This window comes from Garra rufa, chromosome 24, assembly GCF_049309525.1.
Source record: "Garra rufa chromosome 24, GarRuf1.0, whole genome shotgun sequence".
NCBI lineage: Eukaryota > Metazoa > Chordata > Actinopteri > Cypriniformes > Cyprinidae > Garra > Garra rufa.
The window spans coordinates 3989276-4010266 of record NC_133384.1 but is presented as its reverse complement, the minus strand read 5'-3'; the positions used below and the strand labels follow the sequence as shown (position 1 = coordinate 4010266).

Sequence of the window (20991 nt, the reverse complement as noted above, 5' to 3'; positions counted from 1 at the left end):
CGAGGTTTGTGTGTTTTTAATTTGTTTATGAATGAATTAATGAATGAAATGCAGGGGCGGACTGGCCATCGGGAGAACCGGGACAATTCCCGGTGGCCTGGCAGCCAATTTGGCCCGCTGCCATTTTTTTTTTTCTTCATATATGTATTGTTGTTGTTGTTTCTGTTGCCTGCCGAATGTACTAAAGTAATTATTTCCAAATTCGCAATTCAATAATAATACTCTAATAAATCGTAATCCAGTTCGTCTTGACTGACAACCAATTCGCCACGCGCACGCTTTGCCCATCCGCGTCCGCCAAAAGAATGCAAGACTCAAGAATGGGGAGCCCAGGTGGAGCAGAGAGGCAAAACTGTCCTGTTCAGTACTTCATTTACAGGTCAGATACATCCGTAAATACACTATTGTAGTTTTGTTTTCTTAGTTAAGCATTAAACTGCTAGCAACTATTATCAATAGCAGCCAGTTTGCTGCAAAATTAACAAAACGGCATAATTTTGTAAAGATTAGGAATTTAGCAGACAAATATTCACATTGTTTTATAACACGTTTAGAGGGAGCTAAGGCTAACAACAATACAACCCTTACAAAAATTAACCATGTTTTCACTAAAAACCAAGAACCATTGTTACTATAGTTAAACTATGGTATTTGTAGTAAAACTCTGGTTATACAAATTGTTATCAAATTGCCAAACAAACACAAAAAAAAAAGAAAAGAAAAAAAAACACAGTTGCTACTATACTTTCACCATAGGCCTAATTAAACCATGGTTAATTTTCCTAAGGACAAAACATGACCCATGATAATGCAAAAAAAAAAAATTCAGTATTAGGATTTTACTAAAGATATATTCAAGATGTAGCTATTATTGTAGGCCAACAGTTTTGACATTTGGGCAAGATAAAACAATAGCACATGGTCCTGATGTAATACTTACATTTTTATAAAAGGTAAATGGAAGTTCAAGAGATAATCTTTAATTATTTTGTGTGGCACCAGCCAATGGATTATTCTTTTTATGTGATAATAATAATGGCTTTACAAAAAAAAAAATAAATATTGTCCATGGTTTCAGAATTTGTTGTGGGTTTTTTGGATGGCCTGGATGAGTGTGAGATTCCCCGGCTTGAAATTTTGTCCCAGTCCGCCCCTGGAAATGGGCTATACTTTAGTTTGAGTTATACTTAGTTATTCAAAATACTATGAGAATAAAGTCAAAACACTACGAGAATAAAGTTGAAATACTACGAGAATAAAGTCGAAATTACAAGAATAAAGTCAACATGAATAAATAAAATGGACTATACATACGTTTGAGTTATACTTAGTTTAAAATATCTAAAATTACGAAATTAAAGTCGTAATATTTCAAGAATAAAATTGAAATTACGAGAATAATGTCAAAATGTTATGAGAATAAAGTCGAAATTACAAGAATAAAGTCAACATGAATTAATTAAATGGACTATACTTGAGTTTGAGTTATACTTAGTAAAAAAAAATATTACGAGATTAAAGTCGTCATATTTCAAGAATAAAGTAGAAATTACGAGAATAATGTCAAAATGTTACGTGAATAAAGTCGAAATACTACAAGAATAAAGTCGAAATACTATGAGAATAAAGTCGAAATATTTTGAGAATAAAGCAGAAATTACGAGAATAAAGTCAAAATGTTACGAGAATAAAGTCGAAATACTATGAGAATAAAGTTAAAATAATACGAGAATAAAGTTTAAATATTTCAAGATTAAAGTCGTAATATTTCGAAAATAAAGAAGAAATTACAAGAATAATGTCAAAATGTTACGTGGATAAAGTCGAAATACTACGAGAATAAAGTCGAAATACTACGAGAATAAAGTCGAAATATTTTGAGAATAAAGTAGAAATTACGAGAATAAAGTCAATATGAATGAATGAAATGGACTATACTTTAGTTTGAGTTATACTTAGTTAAAAAAAATCTAAAATTACGAAATTAAAGTCGTAATATTTCAAGAATAAAGTTGAAATTACGAGAATAATGTCAAAATGTTACGAGAATAAAGTCGAAATACTATGAGAATAAAGTTAAAATACTACAAGAATAAAGTCAAAATATTTCAAGAATTAAGTCGAAATTACAAGAATAAAGTCAACATGAATGAGTGAAATGGGCTGTACTTTAGTTTGAGGTATACTTAGTTAAAAAAAATCTAAAATTACGAGATTAAAGTTGTAATATTTCAAGAATAAAGTCAAAATTACAAGAATAATGTCAAAATGTCACGAGAATGAAGTCGAAATACTATGAGAATAAAGTTAAAATACTATGAGAATAAAGTCAAAATATTTTGAGAATAAAGTCGAAATTACGAGAATAAAGTCAAAATATTTTGAGAATAAAGTCGAAATTACAAGAATAAAGTCAACATAAATGAATTAAATGGATACTATACTTGTTATACTATACTATACTTACTTATTATATATAAAGTTGTAATATTTCAAGAATAAAGTCGAAATGACAAGAATAATTTCAAAATGTTACAAGAATAAAGTTAAAATACTACGAAAATAAAGTCGAAATACTACGAGAATAAAGTCGAAATATTTTGAGAATAAAGTAGAAATTACGAGAATAATGTCAAAATGTTACGAGAATAAAGTCGAAATACTATGAGAATAAGGTTAAAATAATACGAGAATAAAGTTTAAATATTTCAAGAATAAAGTCAACATGAATGAATGAAATGGACTATACTTTAGTTTGAGTTATACTTAGTTATTATTATTAAAAATGCACAAACATATAATCAAATTAAAGTCATGCCCAATGTTTTTTTTTTTTTTTTGAGTTTTTACAAAACGTACCTGTAGGAACGTTTTTGCAAGATGCAAAATACATACCAATAAGTTGTAACACTTGTAATAGTTTTTGTACAGTTATGATTACAGCTCCATATGTTTTTTTTTTTTCCCGGATGTGACAAGCATGGAATTGGATTTAGGATGCGGAATCCTTGGGTACTAATCCTTTGAAAAACATGACTCACGATGAAAGAGCTAAAAGACAAGTTAAAATGGCATGCTTGAGATTGTGTTTTTACGTCACAGTTGCTTTTGTTCATACTATATGGTAGGTTTAGGTGTAGTGCAAGGGTACGTTATTTTAAAACTTCACAGAGCATTAGAGTTATAGCGCCACTCAACGGACATTTCACGTCAGAACTGGTGTGATACGTACAAAACCAACTGTTCATCTGTTTCCGAGGGAAAAAACCAAACACTCTTTTAACACCACTCAGTGAACATTTCTGTTGGAAACTGCAGTTATATGTACTTATTGGTATGAATTTCCCACAGGTACATTTTCGTCATGAGCCCAGGGTAGCCAAAACCATTACCAAGTTTTGTACCATTACAATGAAGTAAAAAAAACAAACAAAAAAAAAACAATACAAAACATTTTTCAGTCCAAAATGACCAAATGACACCAGAGGGTTAAGAAGCCTGTAACTGAAATTGGATGTGGTATCCTTGTAACGGCCAAAGCTATGTATTTGCATACATTACATTATATTGTGAGGTGCCCTTTAAGAGACTGATCACTTAACATATAACGCACGCTGTGTGGAGTTGACGTAGAATGACTACGTGACTGTTTAACGAGAACCATATAGAAGATAAGTTCACTCTGCCTTCTTGCTATTAATATTTTGCCTTTACTTTTATTTGTAACGCCAAGAAAGAGTTAAACTCTCATGTATGAGAGGGGCGCGTTGTCATGTACCAGCCATTAAATGCTTGGATCACCAACTTTGCAGTTTTCTATCTCTTTCATTTCACTAACGTTAACTTGAATAGTTATCCGGGTTAGAGCGTTACATCCTCCGTGCTTGGATCTATGCCATCACCTTCAATATTGTTAGGGTTAGATGTGGGCTTTAGGGATAGGGCTAAATAAGTTTCCAATAAAGCAATATACAGTATCATATACAGTACAATGAATATGTTATTATTACAGGATGCTGTTTTATTATCTACTAATACGTTGAAGTGCAAATGGTATCTGCCACTATAGACTTTTTTTCTATTGTAAATGTTTCCTGCCAGGCATGTTTCTTGGAGTTAAATTGCTCCTGACGTGTGATTGAAAACATTTAGCTGCAAGGAATTTCTGATTTGCTGCTTGAATAATTTTTTGTGCTGATGGCAAATTCCTCTCTCTGCAGGGATGGTGTGGTCTGATGTGAAGCGTCTGTGGTATGAGGGATTGGAGGACTTCCTGGAAGAGTCACGCAACCAGCTGAGTTTTGTCATGAACTCCCTTTATTTGGCCACCTTTGCCCTTAAAGTGGTGGCTCACAGCAAGGTAGAAACCCTGTTCAGAACATTATATTCTGAGCACTGTACCGAGTCATTGAGAGATTAGTTTACTCAAGAATGAAATTCTTGTCATTTTAAATGACTGATGTTCTTCCATGGAACACAGAAGTACTATGCTGTTAAACATAGCCTTTGTATGACGGCGTTTTAATGTTAAAAAATGTGAAAAAATCTACAATTACAAGATTCTCGTAATATTTTGACTAATTCTTGTAATTTTGACTTTATTCTCGAAATATTATGACTTATAACCTCGTAATCTTTTTTTTTATGTGACACTAAAACACTGTTGTACCTTTGTGTTCCATAAAAGAAGAAAATGATTAAAGTTTGGAAAAACACAAGGATGTGTAAATGACATGATTTTCATTTTGAAGGAACCATTTTTTTTTTTAATCACAGTGAGTTATATATATATATATACATATAATTATGTATGTTGCAATAAATAGTTGTTGAATATACAGTTGAAGTCAAAAGTTTACATACACCTTGCAGAATCTGCAAAATGTTAATTATTTTACCAAAATAAGAGGGATCATACAAAATGCATGTTATTTTTTATTTAATACTTTTATTTAATACTTACCTAAATAAGTTATTTTACATATAGTCCACAAGAGAAAATAATGGTTGAATTTATAAAAAGCGTCTTAATGCTTAATGATTTCTTCTGAAGCATCAGTGAGGTCTTAAACAGTTTAACTGTTTAGGACAAACAAGGGACTCATGAACAACTCAGTTGTGTATCATTCAGGTAACAACACCAGTATTAAGAATCAAGTGTATGTAAACTTTTAAACAGGGTAATTTTTATAAATTCAACTACCATTTTCTCTTGTGGATTATGTATGAACATCTTTTATGTGAAATATCTTATTTAAGTCATTACTAAATAAATAAATGCATTTTGTATGATCCCTCTTATTTTGGTCAAACAAATCTACAAGGTGTATGTACACTTTTGACTTTAACTGAATATATGTAGAAATTACATAATTTAACATTTCCTTTGTCCTCTGCTTTAGTTTAAGAAAGTTGAAGAAATGGCACCGGTGGAGAGGAAAGACTGGGATGCATTCCATCCCCTCTTGGTTGCTGAAGGCCTTTTTGCATTAGCCAATGTTCTGAGCTATCTCCGTCTCTTCTTCATGTACACCACCAGCTCCATCTTGGGGCCTTTACAGGTAATCACAACTTCTGTCTGCAGTTCTTACCCGTTCAATGCAACAACCAAAGGAGTGTTTAACCACTGAAGCTTTTTTTCTGTTACGTAATTCCCAGCGGTCGCACCGATAACACAGCACACCCAGAGAGTTCTCTCATTTTTCCTGCATATCTCATCAGTCTTGCAAATGTCTGTTTTCATTTCTCTCAGTTGTTTTTCTTTTCCAATTCTCTGTTCTTGAATCTCTGCCATGGGGTTTTATTTCTCATTTATAAGGATTTATTGCTGGAAATGTCCAATTTTATAGTGTGGGAGTGAATCTCACAAGTAACATCCACCACATGTCAAATGCAGGTAGTTTTTTCTCAGTAAACTATGGGGCGTTCACACCAGACGCAACTTACGTGAATAAATCGCGCTATAAAAAATGGCGTAGACTCCTTTGGCGCCGTGCCTGGGTCCATTGTTGTTTTGGATTTCTGGATTTCAAGCTCCTGATAGGTTAACATGATGCAAATATTTGGCAAAGTTCAGATTTGGTCAACTTGCACAATTTGCGTGCTAAAAAAACGCCCAAACCGCTTAATTCGTGCTGTGTCATTCGTGCCACCGGATGTCTATTGCGTCTTTGCATTGACTTAAAGGTGCCATAGAATGCATTGATGCAATATTTTAAATTGTTCTCCGATATCTACGTACATAGAAGGTATATGGGCAAACATTTTCCAGAAACGGTTTTACAAGCCCATTTACAATCCTAGGATTTGTCCCTAGAATGAAATGGTCTGTTATTACCTTATTTGGAAGGTTCATGAATAATAATAATGAGCTCTGATCTGATTCACAGAGTGGCTCATTTAGCTCTCACAGCAGTAAGGAAACACATGGAGGAAAATATATATTTAATTATGGCGCTCGAGCCGCTATTAATATGCGGGGCATTGAAACCGTTTTGAATGCCGTTTTGAATGCACAATAACTTTTTACTATCACTTTTGAGATTTGCGATGCTCTATGTAAAGTTATACTACAGCGACAGTACTTAGCACATTTGACAAGATCTGAAAAACATTCGCCATCGTCCACACAGTCATCTCTCCTTACACTGTTTATGTGGGAAGTGAAATTTTATGTACCGCAATGTAACAGGCTAGTGCTAGCCATGTCCCTTTAGTTGCTCGCCTTATTTTATTAGAACGCCTTATTTGTTTTCCGTGCCTTTCTGAGTACAGACACCAACCCATCCCTGCACAACCTGGAACATAACATTTATTTCCGTGATCTGCCATTTTCGCTATTGTCCTCGCTTTGTTTTTTCACAATAGCCTACCCGCAGAACTTCTGATGATTTGGCTATGCAAATGTTGGGGGCGTGACTATTAATAATAACGTCATAGTCTGTGTTATGTTGGAATTGACCTCTTTTTCAGTGGTCTTTTGCAAACATCAGATTTATATAAGAAGGAGGAAACGATGGTGTTTAAGACTCACAGTATGTCATGTCCATGTACAGAACTGTTATTATTCAACTATGCTAAGGCAAATACAGTTTTCCATTCTATGGCACCTTTAAATGTAAATCACTCGCGCTATATGGGGCATTCACACCAGATGCGACTAGCGCAAATAAATTCCACTATTCGTGCGTAGTTGGACGCTTGAACATTTTGAGTTTACTCGCTTCATTTGTGCATGAAATTCACTTCACAACAGATGCAAATTTGCGTCATGGGAGGGGCTTCTGTCAGGCGGCTCCAGTCTTGCGAAATGGCTGACATGGATTTTGTTGAGAGGGTAGCTGCACTTTATATGCTATGGAAGGCTGAAAAATGGCGTAGACTCGTTCGGTGCCGTGTCTGGGTCCATTGTTGTTTCGGATTTCTGCCTCCACTTGCTAAGTCATAATCACGGCACTACTAGAGCAAGCTCCTGATTGGTTAACTTGGCGCGAATATTCGCCAAAGTTTAGATTTATCAACTTGCCCAAAACACTCAATTCCACAGGATGTCTATTGCATTTTTGCATTGATTTAACATGTAAATCACTCACACTTTATGGGCCGTTCACACCAGGCACGACTTGCATGAATAAATTGCACTATTCACGTGTAGTTGGACGCTTGAACATTTTGAGTTTACTCAAAAATTCACTTCACTCCAGATGCAAATTCCCGTCATAGGAGGGGCTTCTGCCAGGCGGCTCCAGTCTCATTGTGAAATGGCTGACATGGATTTTGTTGAGAGGGTAGCTCTGCTTTATGTGCTATGGAAGGCTGAAAAATGGCGTAGACTCGTTCGGCGCCGTGTCTGGGTCCAGTGTTGTTTCAGATTTCTGCCTCTGCTCGCTATGTTGTAATCATGTCACTACTAGAGCAAGCTCCTGAAGTTCAGATTTTTCAACTTGCGCAAATCAAACGCTTGCACCACGTCATTCGCACAAATCGCGTAATTTGCGCCACAGGATGTCTATCACGTATTTGTATTAACTTAACATGTAAATCACTTGCACTTTATGGGTCGTTCACACCAAACGTGACTTGCACAAATAAATCGCACTATTCACACGTAGTTGGATGCTTGAACATCTTGAGTTTACTCGCTTCATTTGCGCCTGAAATTCGCTTCATTCGCACGTGAAATTCACTTCACAACAGATACGAATTTGCGTCATGGGGGGGCTTTTGCCAGGCAGCTCCAGTCTCGCTGTGAAATGGCTGACATGGATTTTGTTGAGAGGGTAGCTGTGCTTATGTGCTATGGAAAGCTGAAAAATTGGCGTAGACTTGTTCGGCGCCGTGTCTGGGTCCATTATTGTTTCGGATTTCTGCCTATGCTCGCTATGTCGTAATCATGTCACTACTAGAGCAAGGTCCTGATTGATTAACGTGGCGCGAACATTCGCCAAAGTTTAGATTTATCAACTCGCCCGAAACACTCAATTCCACAGGATGTCTAATGCATTTTTGCATTGACTTAACATGTAAATCACTCATGCTTTATGGGGCGTTCACACCAGTCATGACTTGCACGAATAAATCACGTTATTCACGCGTAGTTAGACGCTTGAACATTTTGAGTTTACTCAAAAATTCACTCACACCAGATGCAAATTCCCGTCATAGGAGGGATTTCTGCCAGGCGGCTCCAGTCTCGTTGCGAAATGGCTGACATGGATTTTGTTGAGAGGGTAGCTGTGCTTTATGTGCTATGGAAGGCTGAAAAATGGCATAGACACGTTAGGCGCCATGTCTGGTTCCAATGTTGTTTCGGATTTCTGCCTCCGCTCACTATGTCGTAATCATGTCACTACTAGAGAAAGCTCCTGATTGGTTTTCGCCAAAGTTCAGATTTTTCAATTTACGCGAATGAAACGCTTGCACCACGTCATTCACACAAATCACGTAATTTGTACCACAGGATCTCTATCACGTATTTGCATTAACTTAACATGTAAACTTGCACTTTATGGGCCGTTCACACCAAACGTGACTTGCGTGAATAAATCGCACTATTCACACGTACTGTAGTTGGATGCTTGAACATCTTGAGTTTACTTGCTTCATTCGCGCCTGAAATTCGCTTCATTCGCATGTGAAATTCACTTCACAACAGATACGAATTCACGTCATGGGTGGGGCTTCTGCCAGGCAGCTCCAGTCTCACTGCGAAATGGCTGACATGGATTTTGTTGAGAGGGTAGCTGTGCTTTATGTGCTATGGAAGGCTGAAAAACGGCGTAGACTTGTTCGGCGCCGTGTCTGGGGTTCATTTTTGTTTTGGATTTCTGCCTCCGCTCGCTACGTCGTAATCACGTCACTACTAGAGAAAGCTCCTGATTGATTAACGCAGTGTGAATATTCACCAAAGTTTAGATTTTTCAACTATATATATAGCAATATGCGTGTCAAACGCTCAATTCGCGTCGCAGGATGTCTATCGCTTCTTTGCATTGACTTAACATGTAAATCACTTGTGCTATATGAGCCGTTCACAGCAAACACGACTTGCGCGAATAAATCACGCTATTCATGCATAGTTGGACGCTTGAACATTTTGAGTTTACTCGCTTAATTTGCGCGTGAAATTTGATTAATTCACTTCGTTCACGTGTAAAATTCTCTTCACAACATATGCGAATTCGCATCATGGGAGGGGCTTCTGCCAGGCGGCTCCAGTCTTGTTGCGAAATGGCTGACATGGATTTTGTTGAGAGTGTACCTGCAAAGTTTCTTCATGGAAGTGTAGATGCCAATAAAGAACCTTAAATTTGCCTCCAGCCACTGTGGTGGGCAACTTGTAACATGTCTTGGATTGCCATTTATTAATTCTATTACTTAGCACTTAACATGCTTGTTAAAGTAACATTTTATTGTATCTTAAAGAACGATAAAAGATGCGCTGTTAAAGTAAATGTACAGTATCGCCTTGTTTGAACCCGTGACTGCACCATGCACTGCAAATCGAGCCACAGGATGATATCTAAAACATTTTGTGAGATTCACCCTGTGTTACCGACTTTAGCAGCTCTCTGGAATCTTTCTGCAGTAGTTTCATAGAGGTTGCGTAATACAGCACTGCTCCTCTCCAGCATTTGGCATGAGTAACACCATGTCAGTCCTGAGCGTACGTGTGAGCGGCTCTCTGCTCTCCCGCACGTGCTCTTACACTGACATCAGTGTCTGGCGCTGCTGTATGGAAAAGTAATTCTCTCAAAAAGTGTGGTCGGAATGATGCATATGTGCACACTCACATGCACTCAGCTGTAATGGTTTGACAAATGAACACGAACCCACACAAGTTATTTAGAGGAAAGTGCTGTATGTTATTGGTTTCCTGTAAATGCATGGAGCTACCCACATGCTTAAATGCGTTCTGTGCAACTCCCTTTCAACACACAAACATATGATGTACAGATACAAGAATGACCAAAAATACAAACACGTTTTTACACAGCAGACCTCCACTGGGAAGGCAAAGGAACAAATACTCAGACGTTTACTCCTTCCTGCTTCATTGTTTGGCTAAGAGTGTCCAGTAAATCTCCCCAAGTAAAGATAACAAGTGGAAAACACTGACTCACCTCGGGATAAATGTCTAAGGATGTGTTATTTTCTTTGTGAGTGCAAGAGTTGAGAAGTCAAACTGAATGTTTAAACTTTAATTCATGGAGTCATATCGTGTTTGTATAGCTGTACAGTCAGAAAAAAGCAATACTTAAATACAATAAGAATATAAGTTTGTCTGGATATCACATCAGCATTGATTTACATATTTTTATTATTAAATATGACACTTATATAATCCAAATCATGAACATTATAAGCAGTGAAACTTTCCAGTGTTGTTATACAAAACATCAGCACTTTAAACTGTCAGATTAGTTTACTAAAGCTGACTGTTATAAACAGTATTAAACTATTACTAATCAGACTTTAAATAAAGTACTTTCAGCCAGTGGAATCACTTTGGAGCTTCATATTTAAATGTCTACTGCAAATACCATGGTTCAAAAAAGTTGAAAAATATTAGATGTGGAAAATGCCTGCCAGGGGTTTGAGAGTGACAAGAAAATGAATTAAATTAATGGGGGTTGCAGAAAAATCCTCCACATCCTGGCTATGTTTCTGAGCAAACACACAGTACGTTGAACACTGAACATTATGGTTCACTGGTGAGACCTGACACAAGGAATTCATCTCGTCTCTTACCTCAACCCACACTGGAAAGGCTAGTGGAATCTAGAAAGCCCCCTAAAAAAGCTAGTCTACTGTATGTGTGTACTGTAGGTTAGGGTCGCTTAATGTAGCTACCAGGAAATGTACCTCTGCCTGCAATTACCCCCGAAAGGGTCAAACCAATATTTACCTGAGCTGTGTTTATCAGTCTATCAGTGAGTAGTTGTTGTCTGATATATGGAATTAGTTAAAAATGACAGCCAGCACTTAAAATAAACTTGTTTCAGAACATTGCCATGTTTACTTAACATGTTTGAAACCATTTCCATGATCATCAACCCATTAAGAAATATTCCATGTGAAAATGTTCAGTTCTGTTTCCACCTTAATGTTGTAAACATCTATATTTAGGGACTTTTTTAAGGAATCTTTAAAAACATGAAGCTCCAAAAAGGACTAAAATGAACAAGCTAAATAAATATATTTCATATCGTAAAAGTGGTCCATATGTCTTATGTTCTATATAAACGGAATATTTATGGATGGCGACTTTTTCCACACACTTGCAAGTTTACATCTAGTGTGTTATAAGTGAACTCGAAATTCTGACATTTTTTCTCAGAATAGTGAGGTAAATTGTGAAAATAATTGAGTTTATTTCTTACAATTCTGAGAAAAAAGTCAGAATTGTGAGATATAAACTCGCAATTGTGAATTATAAAGTCAAAATTGCAAGATATGAACTGAGAATTGCGTGACTGTGATTCATTTTTCTTTGAGTTGAGTTTATATCTCACAATTCTGACTTTATAACTCGCAATTGCGAATTTATATCTCAAAATTCTGAAAAAGAATTGCGTGAAAAGTCAGAATTGTGAGCTATAAACTAGCAATTGTGAGAAAAAGTCATCTCGTAATTCTGACCATTTCTTGAAATTGAGTTTATATCACGCAATTCTGAAAAAAAAGTCAGAATTGTGAGTTTATATCACGCAATTCTAACTTTATAATTCGCAAATGCGAGTTTGTGTCCCACAATTCTGACTTTTTTCTCTTTCTCTTTTTTCGAGTTATAAAATAAAAAAATTGCATTATATAAACTCACAATTGCAAGAAATAAATTTAGAATTGCGAGATTGTGATTTATTTTTCTTTGAATTTAGTTAATATCTCACAATTCTGACTTTATAACTCACAATTGCAGGTTCCTATCTCACAATTCTCAGGAAAAAAAGTCAGAATTGTGAAATATAAACTAGCAATTGCGAGTAAAAAGGCAGAATTGCATGAAAAAAAAAGTCAGAATTGTGAGCTATAAACTAGTAATTGTGAGAAAAAGTCAGATTTTCAAGATACAAACACATTTGCGAGAGAAAAAAATCTGAACTGCGAGTTATCTCGTAATTCTGACCATTTCTTGCAATTGAGTTTGTATCACGCAATTCTAACTTTATAATTCGCAAATGCGAGTTTGTATCCCACAATTCTGAAATTTTTCTCTCTTTTTTCGAGTTATAAAATAAAAATTGCATTATATAAACTCACAATTGCAAGAAATAAATTTAGAATTGCGAGATATGAACTGATAATTGCGAGATTGTGATTTATTTTTCTTTGAATTTAGTTCATATCTCACAATTCTGACTTTATAACTCGCAATTGCAAGTTCATATCTCACAATTCTCCGAAAAAAAGTCAGAATTGTGAAATATAAACTAGCAATTGCAAGAAAAAAGTCAGAATTGCGTGAAAAAAAAGTCAGAATTGTGAGATATAAACTAGCAATTGCAAAAAAAAGTCAAAATTGCGAGATACATTTGCGAGAAAAAAAGCAGAATTGAAAGTTATCTCGCAATTCTGACTTTATTTCTTGCAATTGTGTTTATATCAAGCAATTCTGGGAAAAAGGGTAGGAATTGTGAGATATAAACTCAATTGTGAGGGAAAAAAAGTCAGATTTGCAACATATAAACTCACATTTGCGGTAAAAAATCTGAACTGCAAGTTTTTATCTCGTAATTCTGACAATTTCTTGCAACTGAGTTTGTATCACGCAATTCTGAAAAAATTGTCAGAATTGCAAATGCGAGTTTGTATCCCACAATTCTGACTTTTTTTCCTCAGAATTGAGATATAAAATTGTGTTATATATATTCACAACTGCAAGAAATAAATTCATAATTGCGAGATACGAACTGATTGCGCGGTTGTGATTTATATTTCTTGAAATTTAGTTAATATCTCAATTCTGACATTATAACTTGCAATTGCAAGTTCATATCTCATAATTCTAAGAAAAAATGTCAGAATTGCATAAAGTTAGAATTATAAAATATAAACTAGCAATTGTGAGAAAAAGTTAGAACTGTGAGATACAAATTCACATTTGCGAGAAAAAAAGCAGAATTGCAAGTTATCTCGCAATTCTTTATTTATTGCACTTGTGAGTTTATATGACGCAATCAGAATTGTGAGATATAAACTCGCAATTGTGAGAAAAAGTCTGAATTGCAAGATACAAACTCAAATTTGCAAGAGAAAAAAACTGAATTGCAAGTTTTTATCTCATAATTCTGACCATTTCTTGCAATTTATATCACACAATTCTGAAAAAATCAGAATTGTGAGTTTGTCACACAATTTTAATAACTCACAAATGTGAGTTTGTATCCTTTAATTCTGACTTTTTTCTCAGAATTGAGATATAAATTCGCAATTGCAAGTTATAAAGTCAGAATTGCAAGATATAAACTGAGAATTGCATGACTATGATTCATTATATTTCACAATTCTGACTTTATAACTCGCAATTGCAAATTTATATCTCAATATCTAAACTAGCAATTGTGAGGAAACAAAAAGTCAGAATTGCGAGATACAAACTCACATTTGCGAGAAAAAAGCATAATTGTTAATAATAATAAGTTATCTCGCTTGTCTGACTTTATTTCTTGCAATTGTGAGTTTATCACCCAATTCTGAGAAATAAAACTAAAATTATATAAAATTATAACTCGCAAATGCAAGTTTGACTTTTTTTTGACTCGCAATTCTGAGTTATGAAGTCAAAATTGCATGATATAAACTCACAGCTCACAAAAAAAGAATTGAGAGTTTTTATCTCACAATATAGACTTTATTATAATTGTGAATTTATATTGCATTTCTAAGAAAAAAATGTCAGAATTGTGAGTTTACATCAAGCAATTCTGACTTTAAAGTCAGCATGAAGTCAGAATTGCATGATATAAAATCACCATTGCAAGAAATAAAGTCTAAATTATGAGATAAAAATGTTCAATTCTCCTTTTGTTGTTGTGAGTCGCCATAACCATTTTTTTTAATTCAGTGGCGAAAATGGGCTTCCATACATATTTACTTAGATTTAAGTATACTTAATTGTTTTCAAACTTTTACAAGTTTGTCATTTTGGTTGTTGCAGATTTATCTTTATTTTTGTAATGTATTTATTGGTAATTTTATATCTGCTCTGTTTTATATGGACTCCAATAAAATGAGCCAAAAAAAACTTTCTCCAAACAGCTTAAAGTGGTAATCAACAAAAAGCATGATGACAGCATGATGAATGGATCTCAAGTTGTATTTAAAACTTGAAATATTTCTTGTTAGGAGCCTTTTTATAGATCCCTGTTATTTCCGTATACAGTAAGTCAGTCTGGGCTGCTCAGGCTTTGATGTGAATGGGCTGGTGTTTGTCATTCCAGATTTCCATGGGCCAGATGCTACAAGAGTTTGGGAAGTTTCTTGGCTTATTCCTACTCGTACTCATCTCTTTCACCATTGGCTTGACACAACTGTATGGAAAAGACAAGGACCTCTCCAGCTCCAAAAATATAACCGAGTACTGCGAGGGCATCTTCTGTCGAGAGCAGAGCAACGACACCTTTCACACGTACTTTGAATTTCATCTCATTTACACTTCTCACAGAATTTACTTTTTTTTGTCTCAAAGTCTCATGGACATGGCCATAAATCATTGTTCTTAAAATGCTTCCATGTTGACCATAAAAAAATATGAGAAGTCTGTTTTAATGAAATCTTTTATCTTAATTGTTCATCTTCAACTTTCTCCAGGTTCATGGGGACATGTTACGCCCTCTTCTGGTACATTTTTTCCCTGGCACATGTGGCTCTGTTTGTTACAAGGATCAGCTACACTGAGGAGCTGCGGTCGTTTGTTGGTGCTCTTATCGTCGGTACCTACAACATTGTTGTGGTCATCGTTCTTACCAAACTGCTGGTGGCCATGCTGCATAAGAGCTTCAGACAGATTGCTGTAAGTGACCCTTGAGATGATTTGACTCCAAAAAACGAATAATTGTGTGTGTCTGAAGTAAAATGAAGTTCAAAATGTATATTCACCAGTGTTCACCAAGTCTATCCATTAGCATTCCCGTTCATCTTAACAACCTTTGATCCGCTGGCACATAAAACACTGGAAATAGGCAACCTGGAACCTCGATTCTGGACTAAATCATTTGAGGCATCAAGTGCCATGTGACCAATCACTCACAACTAGGATAAATGGGAATACTAACAGATAGCAATCTTCAGGTATATTACTCTTTAGGAAGCCAGGTATGACCACATATATATGTAGTTACTTGTACATGTGGAAACATGTATGAGGCAGCTAGCAACAGGTCCTGAAGGCATCATTGCTGTACCTTGATGATTTTATCTGCTTGCAGAACCATGAGGATAAGGAGTGGAAGTTTGCCCGGGCCAAGCTATGGCTCAGCTACTTTGATGACAAGTGCACACTGCCTCCTCCTTTCAACATCCTACCCTCACCCAAGACTGTGTGCTACCTGGTGATCAGCCTTAGCAAATGGATCTGTTCCCACACCTCCACAGGGAAGGTCAAGAGACAGAATAGCCTCAAGGTATGTAAGACATTAGTGAACCTATATATGGAAAATTCTATTTACTGTACTGCCAATGCATACTTTGCATTTACTGGTATATGGATAATTGACCTATTTGACAATCAAGTCAAAACTCCTAAAGACATCATTCTTTATAGCAGGGGTGGGCAACTTCGGTGGTGGAGGGCTACTGTCCTGCAGAGTTTAGCTCCAACCCTAATCAAACACACCTAAACAAGCTAATGTCTTCAAGACCACCAGAAAGGTGCAGGCAGCAGAGCTAATTTTGACAGCAAATTTTGATTTAGTTTTATTCATATTTTAGTCATCTGAATTGTTTTTAGTTTTAGTCTAGTTTTAGTCGACTAAATACCATAAGATTTTAGTCAACTAAATCTACAGTGATAATATGTTGTTGATGAAAATTAACACTGGCAGGCAGGTGTGTTTGATTAGGGTTGGAGCTAAACTCTGCAGGAGAGTGGCCCTCCAGGACCAAAGTTGCCCAACCCTGCCTTATAGCATGGGTTCCAGAGCAAATGCTTGGTCTGTGAAAAAATGATGTTTCTAGGGAGTATTTGTTGTCCAGAGGAGCAAGAGGATTAAACTGCTCTAGATAAGCCAAGAATGTCCATTAATTGGTCTGTCCATGTGCAAAATAAAGGCAGTAAATCTGCTTGTTCAGTTTCAGTCTTTCGAACAGGAACAACAGAGAGCATAAGGTCTTATTAGGCATACTAGAAACTTCCAGGCAAGTGTGCTGAGGCAAGCTGGAGATAAACTCTGCAGAACAGTGGGCGTCGAGGACTGAGTTTGAACACCCCTGTTATTAACCAAACTTGGGGTATCAAAGTCCTGGTCACGGAGGGCCACTTTCCTGCAGAGTTTAGCTCCACTCCTAAATAAACACACCTCAACAATCTAATCAAGATCTTCGGTATTACTAGAAACCTACAGGTTGGTGTGATGGACCTAAAGTCTGCAGGAAATTGTCTCTCTTGGAGCAGGATTTGACACCCCTAGATTCAATCAAACACACCTGAACAAGCTAATCAATGACTTCGAGATCACTAGAAAAACCTAGTTTGGTTTATAACAGGGATGTCCAAACTCAGTCCCTGGAGGGCCACCTTCTTGCAGAGTTTGGCTCCAACCCCAATTAAACACACCTCGATGTTATCGTAGTCTTTAAGATTACTAGAAAACTACAGGTAGTTCTGTTGAAGCTAAGCTTCGCAGGAAATTGGCCCTCTCAGAGCAGGATGGGGCATCCCTAGTTTGGTTTATGACAGCAGTGTCCAAACTCGGTACTGGAGGGCCACTGTCCTGCAGAGTTGAGCTCCAAATTGCCTCAGCACACCTGCCTGGAAGTTTCTAGTATGCCTAGTTCAGGGATGGGCAACTTCGGTCCTGGAGGGCACTGTCCTGCAGAGTTTAGCTCCAACCCTAATCAAACACACCTCCCTATAGCTTTCTAGTGATCTTGAAGACATTGATAAGCTTGTTCAGGTGTGTTGGATTAAAACTAGGGATGTTTTATCCTGCTCAGAGAGAGACAATTTCGAGTTTAGCTCCAACACACCTACCTGCAGGTTTCTAGTAATCCTGAAGGTCTTGATTAGATGTTTGAGGTGTGTTTAACTGGGGTTGGAGCAAAAATCTGTAGGACAGTGACCCTCCAGGACCAAGTTTGGACACCCCTGTCATAAACTAAACTAGGGGTGTCCAATCCTGATCCTGGAGGGGCACCCTGATCAAACACACCTCCCTATAGCTTTCTAGTATTCTTGAAGACATTGATTAGCTTGCTCAGATGTGTTTGAATAGAGTTGGAGCTAAACTCTGCAGGACAGTGGCCCTCCAGGACCAAAGTTGCCTATCACTGAACTAGGCATACTACGTCTAGGCAGGTGTACTGAAAAAGTTGGAGCTAAACTTTTCAGGACAGTAACCTTCTAGGACTGAGTTTGGACACCCCTATCATAAACCAAACTAGGGGTGTCCCATCCTGCTCCAAGAGGGCCAATTTCCTGCAAAGTTAAGCTCCAACACACCTACCTGTAGGTCACTTGTAATCCTGAAGATCTTGATTAGATGGTTGAGGTGTGTTCAATTGGAGTTGGAGCTAAACTCTGCAGGAACGTGGCCCTCCAGAACCACGTTTGTACACCCCTGTCATAAACCAAACTTGAGGTGTCCAATCCTGATCCTGGAGGGAGTTTAATGCAGAGTTTAGCTTCAACCCTAATCAAACACACATACATAAAGCTCCAGGACTGGAGTTGCCCATCCCTGGCCTACTTAGACCTTGATTAGCTGGTTCAGGTGTGTTTACTTGGGATTGGAGCTGAACTCTGCAGGACAATAGCCACTTTTCCACTGTCGGGCCAGTGCGAGCCAGTGCTAAGAGCGTGCCGGGCGGGGCTAATGGCCTCGAGTCGCAAGCACCAAGGCCAAAAGTAAGCTGCGTTTCCACTATCGAGCCAGTAGCCTCGCTGCGCAAACCTAAAGCCCGCCCGTTACACACCTCTTTGGATCAAATGTCACGAAAGCCCTCCCCTTTCAGCGGGAAAATTGAAAATATGTCAGGTAGGACACCGTAGTGTGATCATCGAACGAATAAAACGGAGAGAACCGAAGCGGTTGTTTTCTTGTGTTCTTGGTGAAAGATGAGGCAGCGAAACCAAGATGCGTAGACGGAGGCTCGGCGGCGTTTACGCCGAAGGCTTTGTTAGCTGCAAGGCGAAAATGACCAATACAGCGACGTGGAAGCCGGATACAGTGAATGCAGAAACGCCGATGATGAAGATGCTGAACGCTCACCTTGTAATATTGGTGACGTCTGTTCTGATGCGAGAAGTGCTCTACAACAGTTGTTTATACAGCAGCAATATTTGTAATACATTACATTAATAAATCACTTGAAAAGAAGCTTTGTTTTTTTATGACCTACACACAAATCTTTCGTCTAACTTGGTATTACATCAAACAAAATGTTGCATACTATCTGCAAAAAATAACTACACAGTCGTATTTCTAGTGTAATCTTTTATGCCTTTATTTAGGTACAGGTACAGTAAATGTTAACATGTTATCAAGGTGTGTTGGTCAGTTTTTTGTTTTTTTTGGACGATGTAAATCAACTTATATATCAGATCTCATTTTTATAGGATCTTATTTGCATTTGTCCAAGTTTAAATAAGAATAGATACTCATCAGACATGCATTTAAATAATGTTTTCACTTGTCTCGAACTTGCAATGTGGCGCGCTGGATATTTAGCTTTGCGAGTTCAGCAACGATGTATTTTATCACGTCTTCGTTTCTGCAGACGCCGTCAAACTGGTGTTGTACATTGTCCTCGGCCCAAATGCTTAGAAGAGCCCTGGTATCTTCCACAGACCAGTACTGACTATTTTTCATTTAAAGTTTTTGAGTTCTTTGCACGATGTATGCGAAATGCGCATCTTACCGCAGACACACTTTTACCTGACTGCACGCTTATCTGAACCTTGCATAAACTCCACCTTTCACTTTGACCACGCCTCAAGCCCCAGCTGGCCCGCTTTGGCCCAAGGTTTTCGTCGGGCCGAAAAACCCGGGCCATTGGCCCTGAGGAAGCACCGACGAGGCACGATCAGGCCCCGGAAGTGACAGTGGAAACGCGACTAATGTCTCTCCAGGAACATGATTTGACACCCCTTGTTTATGAGAACTATTGGTATGCAGGATTCAGTACAACATAACACAGAACTGCATATACACATAACACAGAACTGCATATACACATAACACAGAACTGCATATACACCAAGGGGTGCCAATCCTGCTTCCAGAAGGCTTTACCTTCAGCTGTAATTTAAACACAATTAAACCAGGTAGGAAAAGTCTTTAGGAGTGCTAGGGGAAAAAAGGTGTGCTCTAGGCACGTTATGCCTTACAGTCAGTTTGCCAGTGACCCTCTAACTCTTTGCTTCCAGGAATGGAGGAACCTGAAGCAGAAAAGGGATGAGAATTACCAGAAGATTATGTGCTGTCTTGTGCACCGTTACCTGACCTCCACAAGGCAGAAGATGCAGAGCACGGACCAGGCCACGGTAGAGAACCTCAATGATCTGCGGCAAGACCTCTCCAAGTTCCGCAATGAAATGAGAGACCTTTTGGGCTTCCGCACCTCCAAATATGCCATGTTTTACCCCAGAAGCTAAGCCATGTTCATTTAGTAAAAGTGACCCAGCATGCTCAGCAACGCTCTTCTTCTTTTTCTTTGGAAGACGAAAAAAATCCTGGGACTCTACTGGAATAGTATTAAGCTCTGTTTATTCTACACCAAAGCCTGCAGAACCATAACTTATGTAATATTCTCGCATCCTACTTGTTTTCTAAAAGTGTCATTCTTTACAAATAAATAATATTTATTATGAAGAAATGTTTTATATTGAACTTGCATAAGTTCTTAGTGACTGTTGCAGTCTTTTTAGTATTTAAAGTATTTCATTGTAGAGCGACAATCTTTAACCCTGCTTCTGGTGACGAACTGTCCTCCAACGTTTATTTCTTACCTGCTTGTATTTTGATCTAGTTAAGGGATCATGAAGACTTGGATCAACTGGTTTAGGTGTGTTTGATTAGGGTTGGACCTAAACTGTACTGGGCAGATCCACGATGCTGAAAAGAAACACATAAACCTGAAAATAATTGTACAATATGGACCTTTTTAGAGTTTACTAAAGAGTTAAATGTTTGAATAGTGCCCTCATAGTCAAGCACTCTGAGCCCTAGGCAATTTTCGAAACAGATGTCCTGACATGACCATGTGAACGCTCTTTTAAATCTTCATTGAAATCTGCTTCTGGAAAAAAAAATGCAATAAATTTACAAAAAT

General features: G+C 37.3%; 1 protein-coding gene across 1 annotated transcript in view; it reads left to right on the top strand.

The window, feature by feature from the left end:
* trpc1 (transient receptor potential cation channel, subfamily C, member 1) overlaps window positions 1–20977 on the top strand; it is a 31486-nt gene extending 10509 nt beyond the window's left edge. Inside the window, exons 8-13 of the mRNA XM_073831247.1 lie at window positions 4221–4360; window positions 5403–5561; window positions 14943–15130; window positions 15313–15514; window positions 15930–16124; window positions 20087–20977. Coding sequence (XP_073687348.1) covers window positions 4221–4360; window positions 5403–5561; window positions 14943–15130; window positions 15313–15514; window positions 15930–16124; window positions 20087–20314 — 1112 coding nt within the window. The 3' untranslated portion in view covers window positions 20315–20977. The remainder of the gene's footprint in view (window positions 1–4220; window positions 4361–5402; window positions 5562–14942; window positions 15131–15312; window positions 15515–15929; window positions 16125–20086) is intronic.
* Window positions 20978–20991: the final 14 nt, after the last annotated feature.